The sequence below is a fragment of the Raphanus sativus genome, chromosome 6, assembly GCF_000801105.2.
Source record: "Raphanus sativus cultivar WK10039 chromosome 6, ASM80110v3, whole genome shotgun sequence".
In the NCBI taxonomy this organism is placed as follows: domain Eukaryota; kingdom Viridiplantae; phylum Streptophyta; class Magnoliopsida; order Brassicales; family Brassicaceae; genus Raphanus; species Raphanus sativus.
In genome coordinates, this window is record NC_079516.1 from 2,603,841 (window position 1) to 2,616,474 (window position 12,634).

The window sequence follows — 12,634 nt, forward strand, 5'->3', positions numbered from 1 at the left end:
CATCACAACATGTTTTACATTTTCTCTTATTACAAATAAAAAGTCATCAGTCCGACAAAAACTACCGTAGGATATTTAAAATAATTTTACATAGAGATAATGTTTATAATCCAACCCTGAGGCACATATACTTAAGGAATTATCTAGCTAATTTTTTTTGGAACATACATCTAACAACAAAGTGATGTAAATACAAAATAATTAACTGAAAATTATCAATTATATAAATTTATTTATCTTTTATTTAAAGTTAGTCATCACAAAAAGCTATTAAATTTTTCATAATATTTAAAAAATTTTAAATTTAGCATTTTTGTCATTCTTATAAACAATGAAATATATATTATGTCAGTGGTGTTAACCTTCTGAGGACGTGTTTCCACATAGGTGGTCTGAGCATATATGACAAGATCAACCAAGTGGTCTTAGCATATCGATCTCAATATTATAAGAATAAGATGTATATCCATTTCATCTAACATAATTGGCATATCTATATAAGGCCTTGAATCTTTTTCGAGGCATCATACTTTCGTAGCTTAAGTAAGTGTTAGTATTAAATATCACACGGAGAAGTTCAGAGAACAATTGGAAACAGCTCGCATGTCCCTTTCGAACCCTTAATTATTATTATTGTTTTGCTAATGCACCCCCTCTTTAATTTTCATCCAAAAGAAGGAATCATAATCTTAATATTTTACTTGCGCATCACAGATAAAATATGCATTATGATCAAAGAATAAGATGCATGTCAATTGATTTCATCTAACTATATTTAAGCCTTCAATTTTTTCCGACGCAATCTTAACTTAATTAGGAGTTGAAATGATCCGAAGTCCAATGGAGAAAATAACAGAGGAGATGCATGCACCAACGACGTCAACATCTACCCTCGCTCTCTCTGTTGCAATAATACAGCTATCTTTTAATTTTCTCCATTGGAATTTTTTTTTTTATAAATTCTATCTGATCCGGTTGATCTCGAAACGAACACACTTAATGCTATGTAATAGACTACCCAGATAATGTATCATACTGCATGACTCGATTTTGGAATCTTAATCTCAATCTTATATATCTCAGATTTTATATTCTGCTTTTGTTGAGAGCATGTGTATTTAAACTTATGGAAAGAATGATGCAGAAATACATTTACGTGGAATATGTTAAAAAGGGTTTGTATAAGTAAAGGAAGGCTATCTAATTAGTATAGAGTTTGTGTGTTGTGTATTAAATATTTAAATGACACAACATAAATACTTATGCGAGAAATCAAACAAAAGAAGAAAATCAAATGAAAAAGTAAAGGCTTCTTAAAATTTTATAAGGAAACAATCAATTAAAGCCACTGATTAACAAGTTATGTTGCTTCATGAAGATCTTTTTGTTTGTTGTAAAACCAACGCATCATCAAACTTAAAACTGGAGTGTTTCTCTAAATAAAATGTTTTTAGCAGAATATCACGTTATCTAAAGTAATGATCATTTTATAATATTTTAGACGTTACTTAATTTAATAGAATATAAATAAATAAAAAATCTGAGAATATATATTTTAAACTGCATAATTATGAACATCATTTCGTGCTTTTACGTGATTTTATCAACGGTTATTTTGTTAATTAAACTATTTTATTAATTTTATAGCTTTAAATTAATATGAATTCATTACGTGATTTCAAATTTATTTCACATGATTTCATATTTGGTTGAGTGATAAGTGTATATTATGCAAATCAGAGTCATTTAAAAAAAATCAGAGCCATTTGTTGTAAGAAAAAAACTGAGTCCTTTTTAGAGAAAGAACTTCTATCATAGAAGTATCATATTCTTACGTCTTGTAACAAATGTTCTAGTTACAGAAGCTATTCACAGCAAAAGGGGATATAAGAATGCGATGAGAGAGTATAATTAAACTTTACATTTGCTTGGGGTAGAATTTCTTAACGAAGCAAACGATTATATAGCTTTCTATTGAAATGGATAATTCGTGATACATTTATAAAGTTAGGAATCTTATGACTTATTACGCTCATACATGGATCCAATATAACAAATCAAGTTAAAAACATATATATCTATATATATATATATATTTATATATATATACACGTAAGAAGATGTCAAATTTATTTCATAAATAGAAAAAGATATCAGTTAGACAAAACACTGGGATAACTAAGCAAAATAACCTCATGATCAAAACTATATTCAAAATCCAGAACATAATCAACCTTAAGATCAACCAATATCAATAAAATAAAGTGTTAAAAACCTAAGATCATACAATGAATAAATTATTACAATCTATTTTATCTTATTCCTTTTTTTTTTTTTTTGTCATCGACTTTTACAGACTCAAACAGACTCTGTAAACCAAAACGGTAGCTCTGCATCCATGTGCACAACAAAGGTCGTTTGTTTCCTAGCACTGCGTGCTAAGCCATCGGCCTTTAAATTTTGTGTGCGGGGTACATGAATGATCTCCAAGCTGTGGAACGATTCTTTCAAGGTCTTGATATCTTCTAACATATTAGCAAACGCAGGCCAATCATCTGGTTTAGACACCATCTTCACCAGTTGCAAACAATCTGTTGCAAACGTGACCCGAAACTGACGCATATTTCTCATGCATTCCATTGCCCAAATTAAAGCTTCTATCTCAGCGTGAAGAGGAGAAAGAGAAGCTCTTATATTCCGTGCTCCCATTAGTCCTGTAAACCCTTCGAGTGTACTATACCATCCATGCCCTGAGAAAACTTCCTTGTCCTTCCAAGATGCATCCACAAAACACCACCGGCCAGGAATCATCGGAAGATTTTGTTGTTGTGGATTTGGTGTTGGCACTTGTACTACTTGGGCTTCCGCCCATAGCCGTGATTCTGTCACCGCTAACTGAAGGGTCTCCTGCGGGTCTATGTCCAAGTTGCTAAAGACCTTATTATTTCTTCCTTTCCAGATATACCATAATATCCAAACAAAGTGATGATCTTCCAATTCAGGTCGTATCCTCCAAAACAAGTAATCCATATTTGTGAACAAAGATTCTGTCGGGAAAATTGTTGAGTTAGATGGTATCTGGGATAGAGCCCAGACCTGACGCGCCGGAGGACATTCAAAAAACACATGATTAATTGATTCCTCCGTAGCTCCACATCTATCGCAGTACAAATCCCCTGATAGCCCTCTCGCATTTAAGTTTTTTCTGACAGATATACATCCTGAAACCAATTGCCATAGAAAATGTTTCATCAAAGATTATTCCCTTAATTAATCTTATTTTATCTTATTCCCTTAATTAAGATTATTAACTGCTTGTAACACGGTACCTAAATTAGGATCAAACATAATCAACATTGATTGATTTTCTTAAGATCACTAGGATCTAAAGCAGTTCTTAAAATACGTCTGAGGTAAAGAAAGTTAATGAAAAAAGAAAAGATAATGACTTTTACCAAAAAAAAAAAGATAATGACCAGTTCGTGATGCGTTGTAGATTTTTTCTTTTTTTTTTTTGCACAAATTGATACTTTATATATACCAGAAGGACCTTACAATCAAACCAAAGCAAAGAGCAACAAGCTCCACCGGCCAACAAAAACGAATAGGCCTTTAGACTAACAACGACATCAACTCCCGACAAAGGAGGATCAAAAAATTCTAAAGTTCCAACTAAACAACAGATGAGTTTCTTTCACTCGAGTAAAGGTGATCCAGCCATCTTGGATGCCCAATAGCAACATAAGACTGATACAGACCTAAGGATCTCACACTCTGCGCTATGAAAGACGCACATCTGACTGAAGCCGGCAAACCAATCCGTAGCTCCCATGCCTCAAAGGCCTGCAACTCTCGTTTCAATTCCTGTGCTTCAAATTGCAGTACAGGCCACAACCCAGGTTTTTTGATTGCCTCAACGAAGTCACCAAAGGTTGAGAGGAAGATAACCTTTGATTTCTTTAGGCTTTTCATACTTTCTAAAACCCACATCCATACTTGCAACTTTGCTTCCCCCACTGACTTGATATTCGAAAAAGCTCTCCTACTGTGCATCAGTACTTTTCCGCTTTCTTCTCTCACAATCCAAGCCACTCCCATCTCTTGAGAATGCTTACTCCAGTCCATATCGAATTCACACAAGACCCAACCTGCTGGAATCGATTGCTTTGGACAATTCAAGTCTCTTGTTGCGACCTCTGTTTCTGCTCTCTCCATTCCACTCTGTACCTGTTGGGCCAAAAACCAAGCTTCTGTTTCGTCTATGGCTTTTTTGATGATCTCTTCTGCCTCAAAAGATTTACCTTCAAAGATAAAGGTATTTCTACTCTTCCACAGGTACCATAAGATCCAAGGCCAACATCTAGTGATTTCAATCTCCAGCTTTGCATTCTTACTCATTTTGAGTAGATAATTCATGTTTTGATACAACGAGCCTTGACTGAAACCGCCCCTTGGAGATGGGATGTTGGATAGAGCCCAACATTTCCTTGCCAAATGACAAGAGAATAGCACATGGTTGACCGACTCACCTTCACATCCACATAACTGACATCTGTCATCACATTTCATACCCCGATCAATCAAAAGATCCGCAACCGGCAATGCTTGAGAGAGAGCTTTCCAAACGAACAACCTAATCTTTGGGGCCGTACTGACTTTCCAAATCTGTGTCTTGAGAGGGTTGATCGAAGGCAGTGCTTCAGCTCTTTGTCGAGTCTCTTTACTCTTCTCTTGATATGCCAGCCAGTACCCAGACTTGACAGAGTAAGCCCCTGATTTGTTGAATTTCCACACCCAGAAATCTTCCTTTGATGTTACCGGTTGGTTCTTAAGCAGGAGTTGAATGTCTGAAGGAACAAACACCTCTTCTAAAGCTTCCACATTCCATCTTCTATTCTGGAAGTCGATCAAGTCCCTGGCTCTCAAATTGACATCAAAAGTACAATTTTTGATCCAAGGAGCTCGCATTCCATACCCATCCGCCTCATCTTCAAACCATTTGTCAGTCCACACACAGATAGAATTTCCATCACCAACTCTTTTTTGTAATCCCTTCATGAGAAGATCTCTTCCAAACAGCAAGCTTCTCCATGCGAAGGACGGCCTTTCCCCCATTTTGGCTTCTAGGAAATCAGAGTTTGGATAGTACCCACTCTTGAGAAACTGTGCCAGTAGGCAAGAAGGTGATGTCAATATCTTCCATGCCTGTTTAGCCAACAAAGCCTGGTTAAAAACTTCCAGCTCCCTAAAGCCCATTCCTCCGCTTTCCTTTGGTAGACACAATTTGTCCCAAGCTATCCAATGTATTTTTTGTCTGTGCGCATCTGATCCCCACCAAAATTTGGCCATGACACTAGAGATGTTAGCACAAATTGATTTGGGGAGTTTAAAAACAGACATTGGATACACAGGTAGGGCTGAGGCTGTCGTCTTTAGCAAAATTTCTTTGCCGCCTTGAGATAGTTTTTTTAGGTACCAAGCATTCAACCTTCCATTCACTCTTTCCTTTAAGTAACTTAGCAATTCCACCTTAGAGCCGCTGAAGCACTCTGGTAACCCCAGATACTTGCTTGAACCTCCCTCATTTAAGATACCAAGCACTCCTTGTATGGCCAGTTTTGGAGCAGGGTGAATCTGCGAACCAAAGGAGATCGCTGATTTCTGCAGGTTTATCGTTTGCCCTGTTGCTCTTCCATAAACCTGAAGTACTGAATGCAGAGTCTGAGCTTGGGATACTGTCGCCTTGCAGATAAACAGACTGTCATCGGCGAACAACAGATGATGGATCGATGGTCCCGAGTCAGTAAACCTTAACCCCTGGAGCAAACTCAGTCTTTCTGCCCTGTTCATCAAGTGTGTTAAACCCTCCGTACACAACACAAAGAGAAATGGCGAGAGTGGGTCTCCTTGTCGTAGTCCACGCTGCGGTTTAATCATTCCAAAAGGCTGATCATTGATTAAAACCGCGAAGGATACTGAAGTGATACAAGCCATGATCAAGTTTACCCAAGTATGATCAAACCCGAGAGCTTCCATCAGACTTCTGAGATAACTCCATTCCACCTTGTCATAAGCCTTTGACATGTCCGTTTTGACCACCATATTTTCCTTCATGATGGTCGGGTGTACCCTCAGTGCATGAACCGCTTCGTGTGCAATCGCTATGTTATCTGTAATTAATCTCTCTGCCACGAAAGCGGATTGATTAACCGAGATAAGATCCGGAAGCATAGGCTGTAGACGCCCCACCATAACCTTCGATATGATCTTATATAGAACCGAACAAAGACTTATCGGTCTAAGATCTGCCATTGATTCCGGTTCATGTATCTTTGGAAGGAGGCAGAGATATGTGAAATTCCAATCTTTCGGCATACACCCCCTCTCAAAGAATCTTTTCACCTCCAACGTTACTTTAGAGCCAATTTCTCCCCAGTATTGTTGGAAGAAGAGTCCCGACATGCCATCAGGGCCAGGTGCACTTGAGGCTTTGATACTGAATACAGCACTTCTAATTTCTTCATCTGAGACTTCTCTCCTCAGCTGCTGATTCATTTCTTCCGTAACTCTTGGCGTCATTTCCTGGAACAGAGTCTGATAGCTTGGTGGATTAGAAGATTTAAAAAGTACACTGAAGTAGTCCACCGCGACTTGAGCCTTTGCTGCTTCTGACCACTGTTCCTCCCCATTAGCGTTTTTAATTTTAATCAATCTTCGCCTAACTCTGTTCCCCTTCACAGACTCATGGAAAAAATTAGAATTTCTATCACCAAACTTCAGCCATTTTTCCATGCTTCTCTGCTGCCAAAAGAGTTCCTCTTCTTTGTACGCTCTGCATAATTCCTTCTTCATCACTCTTATCGCATGGCAGCAAGAATAATTCCGAGATTGGAACCATTCTAACCTGTCTTCAAGCAACTGAATTTTATTTCTGGCATTGAAGTTCCTCTCCTTTTTCCAAGCGCTCAGAGTTCCCCTACAATCTCTCAGTCTTTTCGCCACGCTTCGATTTACAGACCTCTCCGCTGACCCCCTCCATGCTTCAATAATCTTCTGTTTAACTCCTGGTTGAAACAGAAATTTCTTATCGAAGCGAAATTGGCCACCAGCTCTATCTTGATACGCTTGCAATTTCAGGAGGACCGGTCTATGATCAGAACCACGTTTGGCCAGAAACAATTGATTGGATCCAGGGAAGTCTCTTCTCCATGCTTTGTTGCCAAAAGCTCTGTCTAAACAACATTGAATCCACTTCTTCCATCTCTGACCAGCCCAAGTGAATCTTATCCCAGATGACTCTAGTTCCTCCATCCCACAGACCGACAACATGTCTCCAAACGGCTGAAATGATGCTTCTGATCTCAGAGGACCTCCTGTTTTTTCCCCATTGTTGAGAATCTCGTTAAAATCCCCAATCAAGCACCATTTTTCTTTTCTACAGACTCCAATCCTACTTAATCTTTCCCATACAATCTCTTTGCCCACCGAGGATGGCTCCCCATATATACATGACAGAAAGAAACTAATTTCACCATATTGAACTTGCATATCAATCAAGTTCTTATCCGCATATTTAAAATCCAGCTTGATGCCGCTTTTCCAAAATACTGCCAAGCCTCCACTCAAGCCTACATGATCCACCGTGAAGACCCCATCATAACCCAACCAAAGCTTTAAATCAACCAAAATATCTCTACACTTCTTTGTCTCCGTCAAGAACATGATCTCCGGAAAATATTTTTGACGTACTTCCCGGAGCCGTTGAATTGTCAGGTCTTGAATACGCCCCAATCCCTGACAATTCCAACTGAATATGCTCATCTAAAGGCTGGGCGATCCCTCCCTTGGGATCACCTTTAGGGTTTTAGACTTCTCCGAAACTAGAAGATCCCCAACTTCAGTTTCTACCTTCCTCTTTTTACTTCCTGCCACTCTTTTCCCTGCAGCTTTATCCCATAGAGTTCCTGCCTCGTTATCTTCCAGCATCAAAGGCCTCGGCTTCCTTTTTGACTTTGGAGGTCGCCTGCGCTGATACGGTTTCTTCTTGGTCCCGGTTGAAGCACAAGGTTCCGAGAAACCAGTGCTAAATACCGTCGAACCCTGAGAAGAACCCATATTAATCTGGCCACAATTCTCATCAGCACTTTCAGCCATAATGACATTGTTATCATTCCACTTCCCAGCTATGCCAGCCTTTATTGCAGACGCCATTATTTTTTCCTGTGGAACTCTATCCTCTTTCTGCCTCTCCATCTCCTTGTAACTGAAGACAATCCCTTTTCCTCTATTAAAATCTCGAGACACTATGGGAGGTGCCTCTAGTCTTAACACAGTGCGTTGGAGCATAGGATCTTTCTCTACAGCTGCAACCGAGCTCCTTACCCGCTCTTCTCTGACAGCTCTGTCTTCATCAGTCGTCAATGTTAGGTACTGTCTCATCTCATCTAATACCTCTTTGACGATTTTTGGTCTTCCCGTAACCACATTGATTCTTACTTGCTCTTCTGAGAGAACCCCAAACAACGGATCTCCTTCTTCAAGAACTGGTTTTTTCAGTGCTAACTCCTTTGAGATCTTCTGTCTCCTCGCTAAAGCTTCATCTTTTCTTTTCTTCACTACAAGGGGACATATACTTTGTTCATGGTTCAGCCTGAAGCAAGTGAAACATCTCTTCTGGATTCTTTCATAGTTGTAATGGATGGTCACCGCTTTTGCTCCCTTGAGATTGACCACCCTCGACGTCTTCAGCGGGTTAGCCACATTAAACCGCACCTGGACTCTTTCATACGGTTGGGTTTGAGGTTTTGTAGGGTCGAAAATGAATTCCTTCACTTCCCCTACCAAATCTCCCAACGCCATGATAGCTTCCTTGGTATAGTAGTTCACCGGAATGTTGCTTATGCGAACCCAGAGCAGAATGTACTGTAAGTAATCATCCGGTGGCTCTTCAACCCATCTCTCTATCGCCAAAGCCCATTCGTTACAGGTATGTACTCCTTTCTCCAATACATCTAGCAAGTCGTGCTCGTGATCAAAGAAGAACTGGAATCTCTCCCTCGAAAGCGCGACCCCTCTACATTTGCCTTCCTTTTGCCATTTTCTTGGCATTCTCCAGATAAGGTTGGACATATTCTGACATTCTGGGTTTAGCATTCTACCCACCAAACTGAGCTTGTTTTTCTCGTTCGAGCAAAATCCCGGCAGATCCGGCATTTCAAAAGGTATTTCTTCTTCTTCCAGCGAGAGAGCCATCAAAGCTCTATCCATGGCCGCCGACATGACAGCAGACGACAATCGATCTTCAGACTTGATGAAATCCAAGTGTTTTTCACCGATCAGATTACCAAAGAAATCTCTGGATTAAAGGTCAAGATTACGAACCCTAGATCTTATCTTCTTCTTTGCTCAAAAGTATAGAAAAGGTACGCGAAAGTGGTTGAGATGTTGAAATGAAACGTGTTTTTTTTGCTTTTCCTGGGACCCACACTCAACTTGCTTGCTTCTACTTGAGAGAAAATCTTATGCCCATTCTAGGGACGCCTGTTTTACTCTGAAAATTAGGGTTCTGTTTGTAGATTTTTCTTTTCTGGAAAAGTTTTCTTAATAAACATTATAGTTTGACCCAAAATTCTAAAACACTACGTGTCAGGTAGATATGGAGAGAGAAGACATGAATACAGATGTGTCCACCAAAATCACTAGTCTTTGAAGTTTGGTTCGCTGGTTTCCATTTTGGGAAGAATGTTTTGATTTGTCAGTCCAAAGTAACTTTTTTTTTCATCTAGTAATATTTTATTAAGGAAACTTGGCCCAACCGGACCAAGCCCAACCCGAGAACACAAGACCCCGAGGGCCCGATTACAACATTGGCCCGACATAAAGAGCACATTAAAATGGGCCTGAAGCCCATAACCGAAACTCACGCAGCAAAAGAAAGCCACGCGTCCAAGACTAACCCAAGCCCGCCCACGTGTTGCTATCCACCGATTGCTCAGAACACGTGTCAGCTAACATGTCTTCGTGATCCGACGGTCGAGGTTCTCTCCGGAAAAGACGAAACGATCTGATTTCGCCGGAGCTCCGTCGACAAACCACCGTCCCCATCGATGCCAATCCATTTTCCCCCGAAGAACATCATCAAGTCTGTCTTGAGATTTCATCCGGGTCATGCTACCTCCGCTTGCGACAATAAACCACGCCTTACTCTTGTTCCTTCTTCGCCGTAGCTCCAACGCCGGAGAGCTTCACCGAACACCATGTCGAGATCTCCTCCGCCGAGTAAAAAACGAGCCGGATACCGGAACACAGAGCACCGAAACCAAGTTACCACGACGATGATCTTCCTCGACCATCATCATACCCCAAATCGTTCCCGAAAGTCGGCGAGGTTGGCTGAGGAAGCCTCTACTTCCCGAAGTCAAAAGCCGGCGACTACCGCCTGAAGAAGACGTCACAGCCCCAGATTCAAGTATTGATGTCGGAAAAAGGCTCGATTATAGAGCCGCCGATAAAACAAAGCTAGAAGAAAAACTAGACAGGGGTGGTAACCGGCGGCGAAAGTCCACCGGCCACCGGAATGCAACCACGCTTGATCCGCTTTTTAGTGAGAGGAGAGAGCTTTTCTAGTGAGAGAACTCTCTTTTTATTATGTCAGTCCAAAGTAACTTAAAATAGAACAGTATATTTATGTAATACTAGTACTTTTGAGTAATGAAAACTAGACGAAGTTCCACTTTTCGGAAAAAAATATTTTATTTAGTCATTCATAGAAGTAAATTCCATTGATAAACTAAACTAAACTATAAACTAAACCCCAATAATAAACCCTGCTTCACCAAGTCATCGACTAACAGCGTAAATTCATGAAGAGTTTCTGTAAATAAATTACTGAATTACCACGGTTAACTTTTGTTTTTTTTTCTTGTTTCACAATGATTGGTTAAAGTTATATAATTTTAGAATAAAAGAATATTTGTCTCTATTAAGCTAAAGTCCGAACTAAACACATAATAGTTTTGGTTTAGTTAAAACCCAAGCTAAAACAAAACACTATTCGCCGTATAATGCTTAAGCGGTTTCCTATTTTTTTATTAGTGGAGAGATTATATACACAGCTATTGTGCCCTTTTGTATATGAGTAATCAAATAATATTATATTGCAATTTTAACATTAATTTTTCATAAATATCTAAATATTCTTAAATTTTACATTTTTGTCATTCTTATAACAATGATATTTATAATGTCAAAACTCAAACTAGTTTTTAGTTTCTGCGATCCATATATGAATTTTGCTATTTTTGTTAATTTTATTTTTAGTTTTATTACAAAGGTATTCTATGTGTAATTGAGTTGCTTTGTTTAGCTCCCTACTGGTGATGTTACTTTGTGAGAAAGTATTTCCACAACAGGTTCGAGACGATTAGAAGAAATGATATGTTATTCTCTTTATAAACGATGATTCTCATTGTATTTTGTATCTCTCTCTCCATCTCTCTCTCCTTTAAAACAACAGCATAGCCTAATCTGTGTCTTAAATGATTTTCAAAATGATAAAGTGCTACACGATGCTGCTGCTTCTGTTCATATATCTAGGACTAGTTGCAGCCCGACCTCTGTTGACAATCGAGGTAACCAAAATTATTTATTTTATTTTACAACAAAATTTATATATCTTCTTACCAACCTGTTTAGTATTTTTTTGGTATTTCAAATGCTATTATTACTGACTTTTATTTACTTAATTTAATTGTAAGAGTTCTGATGGGGACATAATTGATTGCGTTGAAATACACGACCAGCCAGCTTTCACTAATCCCCTGCTAAAAAATCATAATATTCAGGTTAATTATTTAATCTTCTTTTTCTCGAATTTTTTTATATTAAGGATTATGGAATCCATATTTTGATTAAATCATAATATTTATTTTATTTTTTGTTTTAAATCAGAAAGCACCAACCGCCAAATGGAATGTGATAAACAAAGTGAAAGGGAAAAAAGTATTGCAGGTTTGGAATCTAAATGGAACGTCTTGCCCCGACCAGACAGTTCCCATAAGACGGAGCAGACCCGGGAACAGACACGTCGGGCAAAAAGTGCATGTCACTGACGCCCGAGTTCCCTATTATGCTGCCGAGAAGGGACACGAGGTACTATTAAAAATAAACTATAAATATTTAAATATATACAATTTAGTTTTGCTATTAACTTTACGTATTAATAATTTCATAGTATGCGATCGCATATACGCCAACCGCACGACACACATATGGAGCACAGGCTACCATGAATATTTGGGAACCCATAGTCGAACCAGAATCAGATGAGTTCAGTCTCTCTCAGATCTGGCTAGTCGCCGGACACTACAGCGGATCGGACCTAAACACAGTAGAGGCCGGATGGGAGGTTTTCACTCGTTTATCTTTCTGTATTTATCATAATTTATCGATACACAATTTGTTTGTTTTCTTTGAGATAAAATATCATAAAAATCAATAGACTTTTTTTTCTTATGATTAAAACGTATTTGTTTATTCTAATTTTTAGGTTTACCCGAACCATTATCATGACAGCCAGCCACGACTTTTCGTTTATTGGACGGTATATTAAATAATTTTATATATCAAAGTAACT

The 12,634-nt window shown here is 38.7% G+C and overlaps 2 protein-coding genes across 2 annotated transcripts; both read right to left on the reverse strand.

Annotated features, from left to right (window-relative positions):
* Positions 1–3,672: 3,672 nt before the first annotated feature.
* Positions 3,673–7,722, reverse strand: LOC108807498 (uncharacterized). The gene has a single exon (XM_018579784.2). It carries the CDS (start codon positions 7,720–7,722, stop codon positions 3,673–3,675), a length of 4,050 nt encoding a protein of 1,349 aa, XP_018435286.2.
* A 99-nt stretch (positions 7,723–7,821) lies between these two features.
* On the reverse strand, positions 7,822–9,267 carry LOC108807493 (uncharacterized). The gene has a single exon (XM_018579778.2). The coding sequence runs from the start codon at positions 9,265–9,267 to the stop codon at positions 7,822–7,824; it is 1,446 nt and encodes a 481-aa protein (XP_018435280.2).
* Positions 9,268–12,634: the final 3,367 nt, after the last annotated feature.